At 44.1% G+C, this 23,138-nt stretch overlaps 1 protein-coding gene and 1 long non-coding RNA gene across 2 annotated transcripts; one reads left to right on the top strand and one right to left on the bottom strand.

Annotated features, from left to right (window-relative positions):
• Positions 1-5,162: 5,162 nt before the first annotated feature.
• On the bottom strand, positions 5,163-7,720 carry LOC130524546 (uncharacterized). Its single transcript, XR_008950162.1, has 2 exons — positions 7,565-7,720; positions 5,163-7,067 (listed from the first exon to the last, which is right to left on the bottom strand). It is a non-coding gene; the product is annotated as an uncharacterized LOC130524546 (long non-coding RNA).
• Positions 7,721-9,930: 2,210 nt separating this feature from the next.
• On the top strand, positions 9,931-21,243 carry apcdd1l (adenomatosis polyposis coli down-regulated 1-like). The gene is made up of 4 exons (XM_057030791.1): positions 9,931-10,466; positions 18,178-18,358; positions 19,001-19,520; positions 19,795-21,243. Exons 1-4 carry the CDS (start codon positions 10,406-10,408, stop codon positions 20,560-20,562), a joined length of 1,530 nt encoding a protein of 509 aa, XP_056886771.1. The 5' UTR covers positions 9,931-10,405; the 3' UTR covers positions 20,563-21,243.
• The last annotated feature ends 1,895 nt before the right edge of the window (positions 21,244-23,138 follow it).

Below are 23,138 nucleotides of genomic sequence, written 5' to 3'. Positions count from 1 at the left end.
CAAAGAGGACTCAAGAGTTAATTATTGAAGTGAGGTGGATTAATATGTTCATCCACACCTCGAATGGCTTTTCTTGTTTTTGAAGCAGTAACTCAGTGCTTAGAAAAGCTGAATAAAAGTCCAGCCTTATATTAGTAAAGCGGATTTTAAGGTATTGTTAGATCAAATGTGTTTAAATATCATGAAACAGCTTTATGGTGATGTGAAATACCCAGTTAATAATATTTAATCCCCTTCTCACAGGTGTTAAAGTATTATAAATAGTTGTGAATAGAGTACATGAAAACCTGCAGTCACATCTCAACATTTACACTTGATTTCTCTTCACAAACACATCAGTTTAGGGACAAAACAAAGGAGAATTAAGTTGAAACCGAGGTTTCGCTGTGTAGACGTTTAGCAAGGCGCTGCTCCAGACTTTAAAGCCTCGACTGGCTTATGCATATCAATAAGATCATCCCATAATGTTTGATAAAGTAAAAACGGCTCCCTGCAGTGTGCATAAATCACGACGTAAACGATTAACCCATTACCTGAGCAAGAGATTGGCTTTATATGCCTTTATTGCATTAAAAATCATAAAATTCATCACAATGCATTAACATTCATTTGCACAGCTCTCTTTAAAAACAAAACAGAAGTTAAAAAAGAGCCAATATGGATGTTTTATGGGTAAATGAAAAAGTGATGGACTAAGGGAATTAGATTTCATCAAAAATAATAATAAGGTCACCTTACATAAAAAAGGTTCACTATGTGTGTGTTGTTTCCTTTTATTAATTGCATATTCAGCTTGGTTGTGTTTAGATTTATATGAAACCCTTTTTTACAACCCCCAGCAATTTAACCCACTATAAATATCAAGATTTGCGTTAGCGTTGCCTCGGTGAAACCCTGCTGCATTGATTCATTTATTCCCAGATGGTATGGAAACTATGACCATAAATGTTTGAAGCCTCTCTGCGGACCACCAGCGTCGCTGCTGGCGTTGTTCCCAGAGGTCCTATCTGTGGTTGAGATCAGCTCTCACCTCAGGCAGCCTCTTCATGTCTTTGGCTAATCATAAGCCCCCCTGCTGAGACCTCCACTGGAATGCGACAAGCCACAAGACCTCGGCGACTGCATCGCTTTCGTTCACACCGCGCACTGCAGCTATAAATTGGAGGATATGAGACACAATTGCGGTTGATAGAGGTCACTTGAAATATTGGAGGTGTGTTTGATTTATGATTTTGTTGGAAAACGGAGGGCTTTCCCGGCCATTGCTTCTCATCATAATCAAAAACAAGTGCTGCACGCATTACAAAGTGATTTATTTCTGCTCCGGTATTTGAGGAAAAGGTGATACTTGAAAATATGTGATGATACGCATATTCCAAAGCTCATAAATCACTGAATGACAGCGGGTGCGTGGTGTCAGCATCTCTGGTTCGGCTCTTAAAGGACCGGGTTGCTTGTGGATTTAATCCAACATGACTTTTGCATGTCAAGATCTCATTTGCAGGCCAGGATGTAATCTCCTCTGCAGGCTGAGGCTAAGTAAAATAATATGTGGGCAGATTTTGGAAGGCGACTGATATAGATCCAAATGGCAGATGACAGCAACAACAGGACTAAGCGCTAATGTGTGCACGTCCGAAGAGAGCGCGTGTTTGTTCAAGTGTTTCCCTCGCAAATGACCGCCCGTGTGTGCGCAGACTCCGGCGGGAGATCCATCGCATGGATCATGTTACAAAGCAGCGGGGATCCTCCGGTCAAATCCAGCTGACAGATGAAAAGAAGACCTGAGATGGCGGCTATGTCAATACCAGACACGGTCTCCACTGACATCTGCCTGCCTCAAACCTTCAGCCTCTCACCCCATTAGCTCCATTTTGTATGTTGCCCAACCAGATGTCTCTCCATCGCAGTCACGACCCTTCACCTTTGGTCTGGATTGGGTAAATTGTAACATATTGTAGAGTTTGTTGCAAAACAAGAAGGACATTTCAGGAAGTATTGAATTCATAATTTACAAAAGTGGATGATAACTTGACAAAGAAAATTGGATCCAAAGTATTTATGTGCATTACACAATATATGACTGCTCTCTGGATAAAACAAAGCGTATATGGTCATATCAGTTGGAGGAGATGTTTAGTGCCTATTTGAGCTGAACCGTATTTGGCACAAATTATCGTAAAAACAAACAGGCTAAACTGCACATGTACCTTGAGTTTTTATTCTGCTCCAAGTCAAGTTTTCAATGATGGACTATTTTAAAATTGCATCCCACAACCAGAATGCAAACAAGATGCTTTGGCTTCAGTTTCGGTGGAGCACCCACCCATTTCATCCACCTTTATATAGCCAAGGGTCTACACACGACATGAGTTATTCTTTAATATTGAAAGGCAATGATGTCGTTAAGCGTTAGCCTGAGGAACACTAAATCAGCGACCTCTCGTGCAACATAAGTTAAAGCATGTGTTCAAGTATGGAGTCATCGCAACAATACACTGACAAGAAACACTCACGCTCAATAACAGAACATTACATACATGATAATGTATCTCAGGTATTTCACAGGGTTGAATGGGGGTTGAGATATGGCGGTTACATGTTAGAGAACACCCTGGGAGGCTCTGGAGGACGAGAGGCGGCCACATTTGTCTTTGGTGACACATTCTTGTATGAGAGGAGGACTTTGCTATCTGCAGCCTGTCCTGCAGCTGTGAAGACATGAGAAGTGGAGCTGGAGACATGACACGGGCCTTGATATTATCCCGCTCTTGAGCTGTTAGCATCACGGTTGTTCTCTTTCATCCTCACACTTACTCGTGCACAGCTGCGAACACACACATACAGACGCTGCCATATACTGTACTCATTTGTACTGGACAAACATTTTAAGGAAGTAAGTTGGCCTTTGGCAGCCACACTAAGCAGAAATAACCGCGCTGACTTCGTGGTCGCTCGGCAGCCTTTGAATAAATGAGCGTGCGGCTGATTGTCAACGCTGTCTGGTTTATGCTGTCAGCTTCATGAGACACTTTGCACTAACATGCACACTCTTCAGCCACCCTATCAGTGCTTTAGCTGCCTCTGCTCTTCCTCCACTCTATATCACATCACCAATTGCTGCAGCTGCAACCACTGGAACCCTCGTAGTTCTAGTTTTATTGATCATTTGCAGGCTGTCCTCCACAAAAACTGGTCTTGGCTAGTCTATACAGCAGCTTAATTTAACCCACTGATAAGTAGGCATGCATGTAATGACATTCCTGGGATTTTACCAGCTGCTGTCCTGTTGGTATGAAAAGTGCCAGGTGATCATGCTCTTGGTGAAACCACATCCCTGTAGCTAAACTGGCTTTATAATCGTGGGGTGTGTGGAATAAAATCATTTAAATTTTGCAAATGCAGATCCAACAACGGCAGCTGTTGATTGTTAGTATCAGCCTGAAGAGGATCTTTTATGTGGTCGCATCTTCATGTGCTAGCTAATGATGATGAGCTAACGGAGACTAAAGCTCTTCTTTATAACAGATTCATCAAATATGCTCATGAGAAAATTCTCACTGATTGCTAATGTGAGTAATCCCTTTAATAACTTTGTCTAACCATATTATTTAAAAGGCTCTTTCAAAGGTGCAGTGTTGGCCATTAACTGAAGAAGAAAGGGTGGAATGCAAAATAAATAAGATCTCAAGAGGAAAAGCTGTTCCATAGTGTGCTGAAAGGCATGAGGGAAGACACTGGATGAGATAATGGAAATAAAAACACATCTTTGGGCAATCATCACTCAAAGACATGCTCAGTCTGCGTTCTGAATGCAACCGGTTTATTACAATAACCGATGATTTTGTTGTGCTTTTTTTATCCTTTTGTTTTTATTCAAACATGTATCCTTTAAAATAATAAGAAGGAGTCTTTAAGGACCTCAAATGAATGAAACTGCTTTGAACTTTAGCACCCAAGATTCTCTCTCATGCATTTCTTTAGAGAGGTGAACTGTCCTCTAATCAGTCACTGTCCTCCCCCAAAGACTGACCCACAGCCTTTTGGAGCATGTGGTTCCTGCACAAACATTTGCCCCATCCTCCACTGCTGTAACTGTTTGATTACTTAAACAAAAGAGCAAATCCTCCTTGATTCACGGCAGAGGCAGCATGACCCGGATCCACCGAGCTCGGTGGCTTGCTGGAAGAGCCCAATAGAGGAGCTGTCAACCATAAGATGTTGTTGTGATTTTTCCGCTTTGCAATTTGCTGCGCTGCGAATTGTTATGGGAAAAGCTGGTTGTTGTGCTGTATGGAAAGAGAGCATGAGTTCAAGTTGACGTCAGAATTTTCAATGGGTGGACTGAACGTCTCGTTTGAATGACGCTTGAATGGGATCGAATAAAAACAGCTGTCATGGCAGTCACAGATAATGTTCCTCCGTAAAGGTGCAACCCTGGAGCCAACAAACAATAACTTGAGGAACAGTGCATCATCAAGATAAAAGGATAAAAACCCATCCATCTGTTGTCTACAGTCAGCGCATCACAGCGTGACTCCAGTCAGTCTACCCGTCTCTGGCAAGAAAAGGCAGGGAAAAAGAAATGCAACCGCTTCATCTACTAATAAGGGCAATACGTCTGAATGATGGGGATGTGACACCTACAGTCACCTACAGTCATCATACACCTTAGGTACAGTGAGTCCACACTGATTTCACTCGAGTAACTGGGTCGCCATCATAGAAGCTAATATCCAGGATGTTTAAAGTGTTTATACCTTTACAGATCAAATCTCCATTCCCCCTATAGATGGGACATTTACCTGTGTAAGTTTTCATGGCCTGTGACCATCTGACTGCTTGTGCGTGATTTTATAGGAAATCAATCCATCCGTCCGTCCGTCCATCCATCCATCCATCCATCCATCCATCCATCCATCCATCCATCCATCCATCCATCCATCCATCCATCCATCCATCCATCCATCCAACTCTACCATATTTGTGTGCTTACTTAGGGCAGTAGTCAGCAGTCTTTCTATAACTGCAACAAAAGATGGAACCACGGAGGACTCCTCTATGGCCCTTGTCTTTTCATCAGAAATGAAAACACGACAGTATGTTAGACCACAAGACCACACATGGTCCTGTGACACAGTAAAAGGCAGCAGCCTTGAAAATGATGTGATTTTTTTTTTTTTTTTTTTACTGCAGTCAAAGTTTATGACATAATCTACAGAAAACCAGAGAAATGATGTAATGATCTCTGTTTTTGTCTGGCTGAATGTTTGGAGGGGTGCGTCTTGCAGATAAGAGGCTGCGATGTGAATGTGTGGTGATTAAAGCGCTGCAGAGCTGCCTTTGGTGTCCTGTGTCCTGTCTGCTGACCCAACCCAGAGGCAGTCGAAATAACAAGGATCTGAAGGCAGCCGTAAATACTGTTAGAAATCCATGGAAAAAATACATTAAAAGAAACTTTTGAGAGATTAGTACTCCTTCTTTATGTAAATAGTGCAAGGCGACCTCTAAACCAGCAAGTATGGGGACGATGGCGTGGTTTAGTCCACTCTTGGCTCCATGAAACTACCTGGATCATCTCTGCAAAAATTACCAAAACACATGTCATTCTGTTGTGAAGGTCTGATAAAACTGGAAAGCCATCCCTGTGATAGCCCGTTCTCAGCTGACCCGTCTCATGCAGACTGCTACTGAACGTGAATTCATATCCTTCAGCGTCGGAATAAATGAGGCATCACATTTGGAGGCTGCATCCAGTAAGCAGCTTGTTGTTTTCCACACGCGCCATCAGAAAGAGCCGTCGGATCTTACTGTGAGCGCAAACAAATGATCCCAGAAGGCTGAATAATATGCTGGGATAAGAGCTTCAGCATGGCTTGGATGATCCAATTGGCAGTAGGGATTTGTGATCCACAACGCAAATGACTAATTTGGGTTTCCATAGTAACAATCAAAAGGAAGCGGCAGGAATGAGCATCTGCTTTGTAATTTGTGGTCTCCTAAAAAAGTGAAATGCTATTTTTAATAGGAAATAATGACCAGTTGGAAGACAGAGAAGAGTGAGTCCGATGCATTTGCACACGTACCAATTAAAATCATTCCTACTGAACGGTTCATGCTGTGTGTACTTATCAAGCTGTTGGTTTTTGTTTTGTTTTTTCATGAGCTTATGGTCGGACCGCTGCATTCCGCCTTTTAATTCAATGCTTCCATTTAATTATTCTTGATTGATCTTGCCATGGAATAATTTTCATTAGGTCATTATTCCTCTTTGTTGAGCTACAATTATGTTTGTCGGTTGGAATGCAGCCATTGCTCTCTATATATTTAGCCAGTAGGCTCACGTATAGAATGAATTCCTTTGTGTTTTATATCGGTTCTGAGCCAAATGCAGTTCACCACGATATAAATCTTGACTTTCCCCTCAAACTATTGTTTTTTGTCCTACTGGGGGCGCTATTAGCCAACAGAGAGACCATAAAAACACCTCAAACCTACCAGAATAAATAAAACCAGTCAAAATTCTGATGTGCATCTGCAGTACATGTATCTGTCAATAATCAAGTGTGTGTCTGTGTGTGCGTGTGTCCGTGTGCATGTGTGCAGAAACCGATGCGTAGGGTACATGCCCAAGCAAACACACACCACACACATAGTTAGCAGTATAGCCTATGCTTGGTGTAGAGGTATTAGTTACAGGAATGAGAAATTATTTGATTATAAAACAACGCTGACTGTGTGTTCTAACGTGACTTCTGCCAACTCCTGTGTGGACGCTCCAACAGGCCGAGCCCAGTAATATGTGTGGGAGCAGGAGAACGTGTGTGTGTGTGTGTGTGTGTGTGTGTGTGTGTGTGTGTGTGTGTGTGTTTGAACATTCCTGAGAGGACCCTGAGTGGATCAAAGCTGATGACACCCCAGGCCGTGTCCTCCTGAGGGAGCCAGCTGTCAGATCTGGGATCAGAGATCAGCGGCGTCTGTTTTTGGCGTCCGTCATGGCTCTCCGTGGGGTCTGTCACTGCAAGTTAGCACTTAGCCGGAGGAACTGATGAACATTCAGATTAGACCTGTGTGAAATGGGAGCTGTGAATATGCCGGTGAAGATGAGACCATCTAAAGGGCAAAAAGTCAAACAAGGAGAGTGAACGTTTCTTATTTGCAGCACCAAAGGTTAAACAGGGCGAGAACCATCAGGAGTCGGACATGTTGACTGTTTAGACAGATTTTGGAAATAATCTGGCCCATGGAGATAAACATCATTCTTTCCTGGAAAACACACCTTAACCTTATTAATTCTGGCTCCAGAAAGGCGGCATTTTTAAAACAGTTTGTAATTTTCCTTTTTTTTTCTTTTAAAGTTGGGTTTGTTTTATTTATACAGCTCCAATGATAAGACAAATCTTCTCCCGACACTTTAAACGTAGCTCCGGTCAGAACTGAACACTATCGTTCTCGATTTATTTAAACTGTCAGTTCACGGCACAGGAGAGTGCAACAGCTGTGATTTCTTCCATTGGAGCAGCCCGAACGTACATATTTATCATCATATACAACAAAGAATTACCTCAACTGAGATGATCTTGCTGTTGCCTTTTCAGATCTTGAAATCGTTTCTGTAGTGGGGTTGTGCAGGTATGCTCGTGATATCGTAGATGCGTTAGCAATGGAAGTAGCGTGACGTCACAGCAGCTTTGGGAAAAAATGGAGACTGTGATGCCCTTTGAATAGAAAGACTGTGGATCATTAACCAGACGAGGGACTGAAATGTCTCCAGGACCACCCATACCGTCCCCTTTCTCTCGGACTGGATTGTTGAAGTCTGAAACCCTTGCCAACTGTTGACATGCAGCTCTGATCCAAACTAAAAGACTAATTGTTAAACTGAAGGCAAGCCCCAATATTGGACATACATAATCACTTCGACTGACCAACTGTTTATTTTTGAGTTCTGCTTCTGACTAATTTTTTTAACCTTGCCAAACTTGTTTGATGATACATTGCAGTGCCTCCACTCTTCAGAACCTCAGGGACTGTAATGTTATTACACCACGACTGGATGTGCAAAGCATAACGATCCTTAAATTACATCTATTTTGTGTTTTCTGAAAACACTGGTAAATCTGTGCTTACTAAAAAGTAGCAAACATGTGTTGGCGCACGTGTGTTGATGCCTTGCAGTTCTACCACGTAAGACAGAGCTCCGGTGGTGAATGACTCACTGGACATTGGCGGTGTGTGTGTGCAGGCATGTCTGCAGGCCTGACTCTCTGCCAGAGCTCTGGCCAGTCCGCCCGGCGTGGGTGCTGCCACCAGCTCTCGTTTGGCAGGAACCTTGAAACCGTCTTTACCTCTGCAGTGGTCACCAGTGTCAACAGCTCCATCAGACCACATGTATACACAGAGCTTATGAATCAGTGTGGGGCAGCAGCGTTTCACTGTGCATGAGCTTTTTTAATGGGGTGTGATGTGAATTTGTGTAAACTGTGTGTGTGTGTGTGTGTGTGTGTGTGTGTGTGTGTGTGTGTGTGTGTGTGTGTGTGTGTGTGTGTGCAGCTGCCAGGGACTGAATTTCTCTCTTCCCACTCCGCTGGCATACAGTTTGGATATCCATACATGAGATTTCTGTGTGCCTTGATAAAACAGAGAGAATTTTATTCTTCTGATGGCCTTAATTTTAACGTCCATCACTTGAAAAGTCGACCGATAAACATTCTAACGTTTTGCTGACACACCCGTAGGGGTAGGGAGGTGTACCACAGAGTAAAGTCTGGCCTCATGAGAAGTTATTTTAAAAGTCCAACTATCTTGGTGGCCCTCTGGTGGTAGGTTGCAGTAATGGAGCAAGCCTGCCTGGAGATGCTGTAGCTACCGGCTGCCCTTCCACAAACTTGAAGGCAGACACTCAGTAGCTGATTCAAAGAAAAATGTTGAGCATATCTTTAAGACAGACTGGTCCAACGCGAAGAACCCACAGAGCTGACTGTTGACAGTTCCCATTAGACCAGAGCATAGTTCTGATGGAACTTCACCACCGTGAGTTCTGGATCACCAACAGACAGGGAGAAATTCAGACATGTGGCTGTTTGAAGGGCGGTCTCATGTTGTCCAGAAGAATGGTTTCGGTTGAGTTTTGGGGGAAAATTGTGGGCTGGAAAGTGGTGCCCAAGACAAATGAAAAATATTGGATTTGAATTTTTGTGTCTCTCAAATCTCTGTAGCATTTCCAGTGGAAAGTGGAAGCTGTCAGAAGAGCGCCTCCCTCAGCTGACCGCCTAAAACTGGGATCATGTGCTAATACCTTGAGGCCCACACACACTAGATGATCCCTGATATAAGAGGCATAATATTAGAGAGTAAGAATCTGAGAAGATAACATTTCAAAGATAATTAGTTACTAATGAGTTAGGAAGCATAATCTGAATCTTTGGAGCAAAGCTTCTAGTATTATATCAAATGACATCTCTTTATAAAGTTTGGCACAGAAAACAAGCAAAATGAATGTTTTCTGAAGCTGACGAAAAGTCAAACAAGTGATGAAGTTCTTCGAAAGTTGTTGTTTTAGCTACTTGCCACCATACCAGAGGTTTATACATTATTCTATCCCTTTATCATCTAACACAAGACAATTCCGAATGTAACAAACTGCACAAGGACAAGTATGGAACAATGCTGTTGTTATTTATGTTGACGTCCCACTGTCGTGGCTTTGGCATTGGCGTCGCCCTTTTGCACCTTGCTCCGAAAGCTTCCCGAGGCCTTAAAACTTTACGAAGTTTGAAGCTCAAATCCCCTCTTGCACAAGGGACACAGAGATTTTTTTTTAATCCTCACTCTCCCTCTGTCTTTCTTCGTCTCCTGCTCCCTCCCCTAAGCCCCTACTCAAACCTATAAGAGAAAGGCTGGAGAACACACGCGTGCACAAACCACCTCTGCCCACATGAATGCACACACTCGCTGCACGCCCATCGAGCGGAACAGATCTGCAGTGCTGCTGAGCAGTTTTGAGACCACGCTGGGTGACTGAGAGGGGGGAGAAAGAGAGAGAGAGAGAGAGAGAGAGAGAGAGAGCAGTTACTCTTGTCAACTTCAGGAGTGCACCAGTGTGGAGGTATTGCACGAAGCGCACAGTTCCAACTGAGAACCCTCTTATCAGACCATGGAAGCAAAGAAGTGAAGAAGCAGAAAAGGAAAAGGCAACTTGGTGACCGAGCAAAAGACCAGGGTTTCATCTGGGATTACTGGGACTCTTCCTGCATGTTCTCATGTCACGCTGATATCGTTTGATATCCTTTGAGATTCCGTCTTTTATTGACCAGAGCCCCTCTCTGTGCTGGATTTGCCCAGATTAAGATTCGCTTTTTTTAACCAAAGGAGTGCGTGCGTGAAGCTTGTGGCAGCAGGAAGTATGTCAAGTGGACCTTTCAGTCACCTGTTGAGGGGAATCTGGCTGCTGTGGCTTTGGCAAGGTAAGGAAAGTCCACTGGTGTCATGAAATTGTCTTAAAGGGTTCCCATAAATCTACAGATTTCACCCTATTGAGCAAATTCCAATAAATGTTTTTCAAAGGTTAAGGAGGTGGAAATCGTGTTGGACTTAACAGATCATTTTCCTCCTAAATATGGCCATAAGTTTATGTCATGTAAGTCTCACATTTAGCATTAAATCTTTGAAAATCTTTGCAGATTTCCTCCAATAATCCGCAGCTTTTCCACCGTGCAAAACAAACATCTCCCTCATGTGAGAAATCAGCTGAACATTTTCAGGTCCAGCTTAAGAAAGAAAGCCAATAAGACAGAGATCAGCTGAAAGACTCATAATTACATGGTCGTCGGGTAATTTGCCGCAGTTCGGACGATTTGCAAGGGGAGCATGGGGGTCGGCGCATTGAGGAATAAAAACACAACTTCTGCTGATCTCAGGCACATGAATAGCTGGTCTGTGTTCCCTCTCTCCTCCTCTGTGCGTCTTCAAAGCGTCAGTGGGATCAGCGGCCGGTGGAGGAGTCTTTAATAGAGCTCCGGTTGGTGCCTTTAAACAATGGTTCCCTAGGAGCAGGAAAGCGTGGCCCTGGAACTAATGTTGCTATTATGTTAATGGTTAGAATAACAAGAGACGGCCATTACTGACCTCATCTCAGGCTGGTGTGCAGAGGCGACCGTCCAGCCACCGCAGCCTTGGTCACGGGAAGCGTTTTGGCTATCAGGGCTTGTTAAGGTGACGAGTGGGAGACAGAGAAGTTGAGGCATCTGCCCAGTTCTAATGATCATCCAACAGCCCAGTTTCCCACTGCCCCTCCCATCATAGTGTCCCGGTAGTGGTCCAATGGACTGGTATCTGGGAAATGTTTTCATTTTTACTGCTTATGTCTAGAAGAGGAGACAGGCAAGGTTGAGTCACAGCGGCGAAACAGACGTAAAAAGAGATTAGAGATGCAAATGCCGTTTCTTTGAGGGAGGATTCAAATCAAATCTGCTTGTGGTCAGTATTTCTGTTGGGAATGCACGTTGGAAAAACACTGATTCATGATGTACAACAGCTCTTTGCTTGTAAAGCGCTGTGCGACCTTTGAACAACAACTTTGACTGTAAAGCTGCGAACACTGGGAATTCTTGGACCCAGGTTTAACTAAGAGCAAGTGTGCAGTAAAATGAATGAGAGGAATTTGCAGCACGAAGGACACCAGAGTGATCTTAAAGAGGGATCAGACGATAACAGCTTTATTTTGCGGAACCGAAAGCCTACAAACAGAAATCCATACCTTTAAAAAATAAAGTCGCTATTGAGAACCATACAGGGGTCTTCAGCTTTGCGAATTTCAATCTTTCCCCGCAGCAAAATATTGAACATACTTTGGATAATATTTAACCATCAACAATAGAACAAGGGCAGGATCTATAGATAAATAGTTATAATATATAACTCATCACGATCTTTGTCTCATCCTTCACGCCTGAATGTGGCATTCACACATAAACCAGTAAGGAAAAGTTAACATTTACCTACAAAAATCTAGGAGAAGGAGTGATCCCCTTGTGTTTACATTTCCAGTGCAACAGTCTTCTCAGATACTAGTCTCCTACGTGACAAATTCCATCAGAAGTTAAAAGTATTTCAGGTTTTTCCATCTCTTCATTTACGAATCCAGCTGGATCCCTTTTGAGGTTTTTTTTTTTTTTGTTTGTTTTGCTGTTTGTTAGAGAAAAGTCTGGCTTGTGAGAAGCAAGCCTGGCTGCAATTCCAGCCCCTCTTTGGAATCCTTATTTATAAATGTGTACTGCTGTTGCCTGTTGCTGTCTGCAACAACAATTTGAAAAGTATGTGAGTCAGCCGTGGAGCCGATCCTTGAAAATCGCCTCCATAGCTCCATAAGCTGAGGTGAAATCAAGGTAATATCAGCCTGAAAACATCAATGGACCATCAAATTCCCACGTCCACTATCTACACCTCAACTGTACTGGCTGGCTCCCAAGAGGAGGCACAACAATGGATGCCATCTGCTGTTGTACTCTGGAATGCTTTCCACAAACTCTGAGGGATCCAGTTTGCATCCCTGCTGGCATACATGTTGATGTGGAATCCATTTTTATCCCTCGGATAAGGTGTGCGCGCTCATGCTTTGTAAACAGGACTTCACTAACCGCAGTGGAACCGGCCCCATCGTCCGCTGGGAAAACCTCTGCAGACCCTGACTCTAAATAAACGAGGCCGCAGGATTAACTAGCTTACACAGTGATGAAAAGACAACAGCAGTCGTCCATTCACTGCCCCGGGGACAGAAGGTGCTCCTGGTGCAGGAGACTGATATGAGATGTTGTGGTGAAGCCCCAAAGAGAAAAAAGGAAGGGGGACTCTGGGTCAGAATAACACAACAGCCCTCATGATTTTGGAAAAACCTTTACATCCAGCTGACCCTTGCATGACTTTGGAGACACATAAAGACAGACACAACTGTATAAGAAAGACGAGATAGAACGTACAACTTTAAGGCCAAACATCCCCCACAGCACTACCAGGAGCCAGCGGTCCTTTGGTGTTGTTGTGATTCCTGTTTCTTGTTGTCTCTTCATTTCCAGTTTAAAGACTACCAGAATGAGCGTCCCGATAGATTCCCGAGCACCGGTTGTGTCGGCGATACGCCGACGATGTCATCCTTTACATAAACACTCCTGTCGACGCCTCATCTGGCCACAACGTGCCGAAACAACCGCATCATTTCAGATTCAACACACTTTGAAACTTTAACAGGTTGTCAGCACTTTTGGACGCATTCAGATCGACCGCCCACACTAGCTGCTTCCACCATCTGCCTGAAAGGTGTGTGTCCAAAATAAGCGCATTCACAGTCGCTTGGACCGCAGAATGACAATTTTCTAAGTCTGAGTACTGTTGAGTTTCTATTCCCTCCATCAGGTCTTCTTGTCTAAATCCATAGTTTGTTTGTTTATACACTATTGAAATATGTTTTGGTAAGTTGCTGCTATATTGTCACACATCTTTGGTCATCCAACATCTCGACCAGAACCCAAATCATTTTCTCATTAGTACATTTGGTGTGAGCACTTACCTATCCAAACACACACTTCCACATATCCTCTCCACATGTTCATTTTGAAAATCTACATAGACTTTAATTACATTTTCTTGGTTTTCTAGTGATGAGGTTTATTTCCCGCAGTTACCTTCTTGGGTACATTTAAATATAGAAAACGTTTTAAACAACCTGAAAGAGAATTTAGTTGTTGCAGCAACTAGTTAGCTAGCTAATATGATAAGCCATTGGGCATGAGCTAATAACACATTAGGGAAATCCAAAGGCTCTGTAAACTACTTGTTTTTTGTTTTTTTCTCCACATTATTAGTTGCACTTTAATAGATTTCACACAAAACAGGACAAGGTTTTACTCCTAATCAGGTAATCGGTATTGAGAAATAAAATGGAAAAAACAAGGAATTGTCATTTGTAAAATCCAGTGGACTGAGTGAAAAAGGCGGCTGTGAATAATGCAGCATTCAGTGAAAGAAGCTGAGAGATTGGGGCATAAGAATGGGGAGGGGAAGTCGGAAATCCATCCAGGAGAAATGAGGCGTAAATATCATAGCTTTCTGTTCAAAGAAACAGAGGCACCGTCGGTAGCGGGAATGTGGGCCAGGAGGGCATGGGGGCTTCTGGGACAGATTCATGAGGGCTTTTTTCTTCTGCCGCAATGATGAAGAGAAAGCTGAGATGGTGGAGGAGGCAATCAGGATACAGTCGAGTGATTAAACAGATGAAAAAACTGTGAAAAGATTGACACATGGTGGGACTGCTTCCAACTCTGCAGCAGATGCAGTATCCCTGGCTCCGGGTTCAGTGCTTTGCAGTTTTGAGGAAAGTGGCGTCTCTTTAACGGACGAGATAAAGGTGAAGCGTTCGATTTCCCCCGCTAGCATAAAATCAAAAGATCGGGATCTGTTTTGTGTTTACCCAGGATAGCTCCAAAGAAAGAAGCATATAAAACTGTATTTGGACTTTGGCAGCGTGGATGGGATGAGAGTGAGGGAAGTGAAAGCCGCCAAACCGTAATCACAAATGCAAACAAACAAACAGAGTGCAGCCTGGAGGTCTTTCGTAAATGGTATCCCTTCTGCAGTCGGGTACACGTCAATGTGGTCACTGTGTGTTTTCGAGTGCATACATATGTGTGTGCGCATAGGGAGGAATATAGAGGCTCAAAGATAGGTAGATTATTTTGGCCAGTCTTCAGTCAGCTGAGGGATGGGCTGGTTACTTTGGCAGGATCAGAGGTGATGACAGAGTGACCATCCAGACCACACACGGGCTGCTGCGCTGACCCCTTGTGGCAGGATTACAAAACTGCCAATTTTCAGGATGATCTGACATGTGTTTTTCATCTGCTCCTAACAAAGACATCAGGTGTGCATCAGCAGAGCAGGAAGGGGGAAAAAAAGATAAAAACATATGGCTTTAACCATCCATCTCAATGTCAATCAACATATTAATTATGAGGAAAATGAGCTACCGCAATTGACTGAAAACTCCCGTGGGCTGTTTTGGCAATCCGCGCAACATGTGTGCATCAGTTTATGTCTCACTCTCCAGGCTTTGCTTTTTGTGCTAAGCGTTAAAAGATTCCTTCATAATGAACGCTCAATTGTGCAGGAAAAAAAAAAAGTTTTCCAAACTTTATGTGAAGCTAATGTCGGGCGACAGCAGTCCTCTTTTTTGTATTTTTGCATTAGGGAAGGAATTTCACATTAAACAGTCTCTGACTCTGGAAGTTTTTCAAGTTTAAAATCGGATTCAGCCAAACTTGGTTGAAATACCCCATCTGTTACACTGGAAATGTGCAGAAATCCATGTTTTTAGTGCATTTGAGCCGCAATTTCATGCCGGCACATGAAGAAAAGCTTGAAAAATTCTAGTTTCACTGGGCAGAGACTGTAATTTACTGGCTGTGAAATGTTTCTGTAACCCTGACCCCATTCAAACATAAATGCAAATTTGAGTAATTGTTCCCAACGTGCAATGTTGCAAAAAATATCATACGTCAGTGATTTGTCCAAACAACCTCCATTTTCCACCAATTTATTTTGGTAATTTTCTCTGACGTGCAAACTGAGAATCTACACCAGCGGCTCGCTCTGCAGCTATCTGTCTGCATTCAATTTACAATCTGCCGCCTTAATTTATAACGATGAAGACAATCTCTGGATGCCAGCACAGCTCTGCACAACCCAAAGTTACACTGCGGCCTTCTTAAACATAAAACTTTACAGCGGCCTGCATAGGTTTGAGCGTAATAAACTCGCAGATGTGTGTACAGCCCCACATCTGAATTGGTTTTACAGTGAATTTTATTACTAGGGATGCATGAAATATGTTTCTGAAACATGCACCGAGCGCAGTCCTGTGACAGGAGGTGTAGTCTGCCTCAGCGGAGAAAAAGTTTAGGGCCCATAGTGGAAAAATAAATCAGAGGGAACCACTGTAGCATAACGCTAATGATATCTGACGGCCTGTGTAGGAAGTGAATCAAATAAAATGGCCCCACATCTCCTCCGAAATGAGATGGAGGCTGAATATTATCATATGTATTAAAACATTGCTTTACTTGTGGTTGGAAAAGGTTCTTTTGTAGAAAAATACTTCTGGGAGGGGAAAAAAAAATCCATGATGAGCAATTTTGTTTTACTAAGCTGTGCTTTTATAACTGCTCTTTTGGTAAATGCAACCATATGCTGACCTGGAACAAGATCCAAGCGAGGGGAAAGAGCTGAATGACAAGCGACCTTAAGAAACACTATAGAAATTATTATTATTAGTATTTTTTATTTTTTTGACTCAGGCAAAAAGTCAAATTCTAACAATGACATCACATCCCTTATCGTGACTCTTGCTTCGCTGGCTGTTTATTACAGTGTATGTGTGCTGTGACAGAGGCTGGATAACCCAAAGTAGGCCACTGGATGGCTCGCAAGAAGCAGCGGAAAATGAATTAATGATGATTAGCATTTCTCTGCCGAGCGCTCACGCCGATCGTGTCCCACCGCCTGGGTCTTCCCCAGCCAGCTGTGGTGTCACGGAGCATAAACAAGCACATCAGCACACTGGGAAAATTACAAACATGTTTCAATGCCTGTGAGACAGAGGATGGCGTATTAATCATATCAACAAACTGACAGGGTTCAGGAAGGAGGAGAAATGTGCCTGGAGCTTCAGTCTGGCTCTGTGGCTTATGATTGTGGAGTTCAAACAAACAAACGCACGTGTGTGTGTGTGTGTGCGTGCGTGCGTGCATGTGTGTGTGTGTGTCTGCATCAGGTGGAAAGATGCTTGGAAATGCCTGAACGGTGCAGATGTCTGCAGTCGTGGGCAACATATGGGATGAATTACAGGAGGGGGAACAAAATTAGGATCTTCCTTTCCTGAACCCAACACATTTAATAAATGGTGATCATTCACCCGCCATGGTAGAAGCCTTTTAATAGAAGGGAAAATATACATGTCTTCTAACATGTCAATTCAGCATCAAACTCTTCGTTCCAATTCTACATTCTCTTTTGACCACCATCAGCTGAACAAACCGATGCGTGGCTCGATTACCGACTTCGGGCTCAACAGGAGGTTCAACAGGTGATCTGGTGAAAGGATCTAAAGTTTAAGTCCAGCAAAGTGGAGTGAGATTACACTCGTAAAGCTGTCCGAGACTGACGATCCCGAGGAGAGCTGAGAATGTGATCCCACTGCAGATGGGGGTAAAAGAGGAGGGAAAGGAATCTGGACAGCTTTTCTTTGGTTGCTTTCTTCAAATTCTCTCTAAGAGGCACAGGATTATGAGGATGGGTGTGAGAGGAGAAAATAAAAGGTGATTACCTCACGGAGAACTTATCTGCTTCCTTTTGTGACCTTTGGTGGGGAGAATTAAAAATGAAACCATCGTTTTGCACAGCCAAACACCATTCAGACCCTGGGCCTCCTCACGTCGCAGCCACAAGGGCACAATCATAAAAGCAACCTCTGCATCAATATTCCGGAACAACCGATGGGAGCATTGTCACGGGCCAACGACCGGCAGAAAGACTGCAGGTCTGCAGCACGAAACCCGCGTTGGTTGAACCTGGCTGCCTGCGTTTGGGAGACATTCATCACCGCGAGTGTTTTTTGAATGATATTATCAACAGATGTGTTTGGAAGAGCCGTCGTTGACACAGTGTTTGCTTTATCGCTCTGACAGAAATCCACACACACACACTTGTGCAGGTGCTGACGCCTCCACACCTCCACGCTCACTCCTCGGGCTTCAGAAACAAACCCCAGAAACAGACATGTGCGTTGCAGCTGCAGGCCCGACCGGAGTGACAAGCCAAATCTGTCTTCGCTGTGGCCAACATTTGATTCGCAGTCATGTATGGTTTCTCTGACGCCCACTCTCTGCTTGCTACAAGGAAAATGCATCTAAATTACAGCTCCGGAATAACGCGGAATTTGGAATTTAGACGTCTCTGGTAGAGGATGCGAAAACTCTCGTGGAACATTTTTCAGTCTCCGTTCGTTTTCTGAGGAGGAAAGCCAAACGCAACCATCAACCTGTGTTGGTTTTCAACCTCATCCCTGATACAGCCTGGAAATCTTTGATTTCATATCAGCTCTCATATTTGCTTGTTTTTTCTTAAAAGCTGTGTTTGCCACTGGAACTCGGAGTAGAATATGGGAGGTGCCTTCAGGCTCCGCTATCTCCTCCAACTTCAGCGAGAGTCTCCAGTGGGAGCAGGATTGTCCCTACCAACACCCACAGGACAAAGTGAGAATAACAGCAGACGTTCCCCCGCGACTGGATGGCACATGGGTGTCAACAAGGTGAGGATCAATTACCGGTAATGTAATGAATTTTCCACTTCTATTGGTGACAGTTGTCAAAAGCAAAGGTTTGAGAAAACCAGCCGGTTTTGATATTTTTTAAAAGCCTATGCAACACGACAAATCTGAAGCCAATAAGTCATTCTCAGTGCTCCGGAGTCTTAAACATCTGCACAGTCTCCATCTAACTCCACCAAACTTACTGATTACGTCTTTCTTCATCACCTCGAGAAAGCTGCGGAGGCGTTCTCTGTGGAGTTTAAAAGAAGGATCTGACAGTGAAAAAAAAGGAATCTGCTTATATTATCTTGAGCGTCCAGCAGAAGCTTCCTTTGGATGAGCTGTAACTTCCCGTCAAGCTTCTGCCGGTGATTATGTTTTCACCACATGCAGATCTTATTTTATGTTTTCACGAGGCGAAAATCAAGCCGAGACAGGAGAGGGTTGATCATAAACATGTGTATGAACAGAGAGCAGTGTGTGTAAAATGGCTACATGCTAACAGGTCTGCTCAACAATCCTACGACTGTATTGATCTTTTTTCCTTTTTTAAAAAAAGGCAAACCAGGAGCCTCAAGTACATTAATTCTAGATGGTTGGTTGTATTTTATTTGCTACTTTTTTTTTCTTGTTTGAGACTAGATGTGAAGTTCGACCAGGTCCTGAGTTCCTTACCCGCTCCTACACCTTCCACCCTGGCCGTCACTTCCAGGCCCTGCAGCACTACTACGCCGACAGTGGCTGCCAGGACCCTGCGTACTCCCTGATGATCAGGGGAAAGCTGCGTCTTCGTCACGCCTCCTGGATCACCCAGGGGGCTACCGACGCCGAGCACCACCTGAGCAAGGTGGCCATCGTCATTCACAGCACGGCAGCCAAGCAGGGGCTGACCTCCAGTCTGCCTTCGTCCTGCGTGACCTTGACCCTGGATCAAGTGGTGCCAGGGAAGCTGTACGAGCTGTACAACACCCGAGGGGGGAGGGGCTGTCTGGCAGCATTGGGCTTCTCCATGATGGAGATGGGACTTGTGCGGGTGGAGACGCAGCACCACAGGCATGGAGGGAAGATCCAGGAGCTGCTTTTGGGGGACATTGACACCGACTGGAACCAGAGGACTCAGTACAGACCAACAGGATACCAGCAGCCACTGCAGAACGCCATGGTGAGACAATATACTCCCAAAACCTAAAGGAGGTTGACATTAAAAAGTGGGCAGATGAGCAGTGACAATATAAATCAATTTATTACACATGACAGATCGAAGATAACAATCATGAAGTAGGGTCTGTCTGTTTATGTCCAGCATCACCTTTGCTGCTTAGGCTTTTTTTTAATTACATTTTATTACAATTCAAAACACTATGTTATAACTGCATTAACAACAAATGCTTTATTGCTAGTGACGGATATTTTCTACCTTCTCTTGATATCTGCAGCATCATATCCACCCCTGTCCCGTGTGTGCCCTGGTCTATCGCTCCTCAGAGCTGCACCCACCAGTTTTGCCCCACAGACCTGCCCTTCCAATCGCTCTGGCGGGCCGCTGGGTGAGCCAACGCTGCGAAACTCGTCCCAATGTCCTCTTTCTCACCCGAGACTTCACCTTCGACCCCGAAAAGAACGCGTGGGAGGGGACCTACCGACACTACTCGGACTCCGCTTGCTCCCAGCTCACCTTCATCCTGAGGGCCTCGGGACACTATGCTCAGGGAAACCCCTCCGCTAAGGTTTTGGGTGCCTCCGACTTTGTCTTCAAGGTGACCACGGTGAAGGTCACAGCTGCGGAGGAGTCCACAGTGAAGCTGCTGAACGCAACCAGACCTGGAAAGTGCGGTCAAATGGGAGGCTGGGAGGTCGGGGTAGAACAGGACCTGACCCCCACGGGCGGCTGCAATCTGCTGGGCATCAAGCTGCCACATAAGGAATACGAGCTCTTCAAGGTTGAGCTGGACCATAGGAAGCATCCGCTGCTGTTCATCGGAGAGAGGCCGACCGACGGGTCCAGCCCGGACCGACCACACAGGAGGCCCACCTCCTTTCAGCCTCCCATGGTTCTTTGCAGCATGACAGAAATGCAAACTTTCCACCGCTCTGGAGTTAACAGCAAGCAGGTGCAGCTAGCGGTCAGTGGGACACAGAGACTGGAGCACCTGGTGTTACTGGTGCTGGGGACGGTGCTCTGCAGCTGGCTCTGCGATTTTTGAAGCCAAAGTCACCGATGGACCTCGCTACCCGGCAGCTTTCTTTTCACTCTTCCGCCATGTGGCGACGACCACTTGCACGGTTGAAATCATGAGACACTCAGGAGAGCTGAATTTTCCAAACCGTCTGGCTTTCGGTTCACTTTATTTTGCATTTCTCCCTTAGAAATCTGTATATAAACCTCAAAACTATATAAGTGATCATTTGAGTTTGTAAAAAGTACATTATTTTAAAGTGTGTTCCTACTTTATGATGTTCACAAAAATTACTAAAACAAATCACAGCATTTTGATACATCGCTCAGTTATTTTCACACCTAAAAATTAAAGACCTCAAATATTTTTTTCCCCTGAAGATGCAGTATAACTAATGCACTTTGTACAGAAAATAGATTGTTTTCCAGCATATTAGTGTAATAGGTAAAGCCTTTGTAAGCAGCACTAAAGCAGCCTTCTGATCGCCCTGAGGCCGCTATGCTGTGAATTTGTGTTTTTCAAGGTTCATGGCTACTTTTCCATTAAAATTTTATCTAAACCAATCAAATGGATATTTATTTTAATCTTAAAATGCCTTATAATAACATTTGTCTTGCTAAGCAGCGTTCGGGTTGGTTATTATAGCTAACATGAGCATTTAGGCCATCTGCACGTCTATTTTATGTGAATAAAAATGTCTTTTCTTAAGCCATTGTGTTTCTTTGGACAGCAGCTAACACAAAGAGTAGAGCGACTGAAAATTGCTGGTTTATTGCATTGACAACATAAAACTGTGTTGTTGAAATGAAGTCTTATCTCTAACTCTTACACAAATTACACCCCTTTTGGATGCCCACAGATGTTGGGGGGGGGGGGGGGGGTGGGGTGGTATTGCAGGTCAATTCAACTTGAATTATCTGACTTCTGTGTGAATCAAGCTTGTCTCTAGGTGCTTCATGGACCTCTCTGGGTAAGCAGCCTTGGCAACTCCTTTTTAACAGGAAAAGTCCTTGATTAGAGCCAGACACTTGTGGGACGGGGTTCCTGATGGTGGCCAGCCAGGTGAAGGAGGAAAAGAAAGCGAGGGCAGGAGGTCGGAGAAAAAGAGGGGAAACACATACTGAACATCAGAAATGCACCTTAGATTGGACATCTCTTCCATCAGGAGTGATACCTTCTTCCACAGAATAAACATATAAACCCATTATATGAAGCATCGAGCATATATGTAGAATTCCATATAGTCTCTATGTTCTCTGTAAGTGTGGCAGCTATTGCACATCTGTCCATCCTAGAGAGAGGGAACCCTCATCTGTGGCTCTTCCTTAGTTATCTTCTTTTTCCCAGAAAGTGTTTAAAAAGTTTTTTCCTGATGGTCCAAGGACAGAGAGTGTCACAACTGTGCAGCTTGTAAAGCCCTCTGAGCCGCACGCTGTCTTGTGATTACTGGGCTCTAAAATAATTTGGTTTGACTTTGATTAGATGTATGTCATTGTATTAGTTTGATATCCTGATCATGAACATTTAAGCCTGAGTTTGTCAATGGGGCTGGCGACTGCACAGTGCACAGATGCACGTAGGGACCTACGGGGAGGGAGAAGCACCAAACTTCAGGGAAAAAAAATCCCTGTTGTGTTGTAAGTGGTGGAGTAATGTGTATGGTGGAGCGCTGTTGCCGCCCAAGTTGTACAATTTGGGGGATAGAAGAATTGGCTTCATGGACTTCGTAATACGATCGAGTCTCCCTATGCGCTAATGGAGAAGACACAAACTCAACAAGTTCAACAGTATCTGCCCTGCAGGGATCATTAAATGTAATGATCTTCAGTCTGGTGGTTCCTGAAATACCTCTAGCTCCACCGAAGAGGTAAATTCAATCCCCAATAATTCAATAAATCAGTCGGAATGTAGTTAAATTGCTGTTTTATTTGTTAAAAAGGCTTCCAGCATCGGCAGGATTTTAGCTTCTCCTATGCTGTTCATGCTGCTCTGACCCACAGCTCAGAAATAGCGGGTCATCATCCGCCGCTGGATGACTCATAAATCTCATACAATGCACAAAACATTCCAGCGCTGTCTTCAACAGCTGAAAACACACGGGAGGATATCAGAACGGACGTTTCAGCGCGTTTCGCTCAGCAAACACAACAGATTTCACAGTCGCTCTGACAGCAAATGGGCTGAGGAGAGCGGAGCAGTCGTTATGAGATGACAGAGAAACTTAATATTGCTCCAGATTTAGTGCGAAATGGCTGCATGAGAGGATCTGTGTCCAAGCAAGGCACCTGCCGTCAGGAGGGTGAATGTTCCTGACAGAAGAGACAGCAACAGTTCCAGCTTTTGTTCGGTTCCTCCAGTCACAACAAACACAAGGCGAAAATTCATCTGCATGCTGGAAAAAGGAAAAAGTGTGTGTGTGTGTGTGTGTGTGTGTGTGTGTGTGTGTGTGTGTGTGTGTGTGTGTGTGTGTGTGTGTGTGTGTGTGTTTGTGTGTGAACAGGTAAAAACCAAATGTCGATGGGAAATGCTGCTCACTGACTCGTGTTTAAATCCTGGGGACAGAAAAACAACCAAGTCGAGAAAGTTTCGGTCCTTTTCCAACA

This window comes from Takifugu flavidus, chromosome 4 (assembly GCF_003711565.1).
Source record: "Takifugu flavidus isolate HTHZ2018 chromosome 4, ASM371156v2, whole genome shotgun sequence".
Classification (NCBI taxonomy): domain Eukaryota; kingdom Metazoa; phylum Chordata; class Actinopteri; order Tetraodontiformes; family Tetraodontidae; genus Takifugu; species Takifugu flavidus.
The sequence above is the reverse complement of the archived record's forward strand: the minus strand, read 5'-3'. Positions and strand labels throughout refer to the sequence as shown.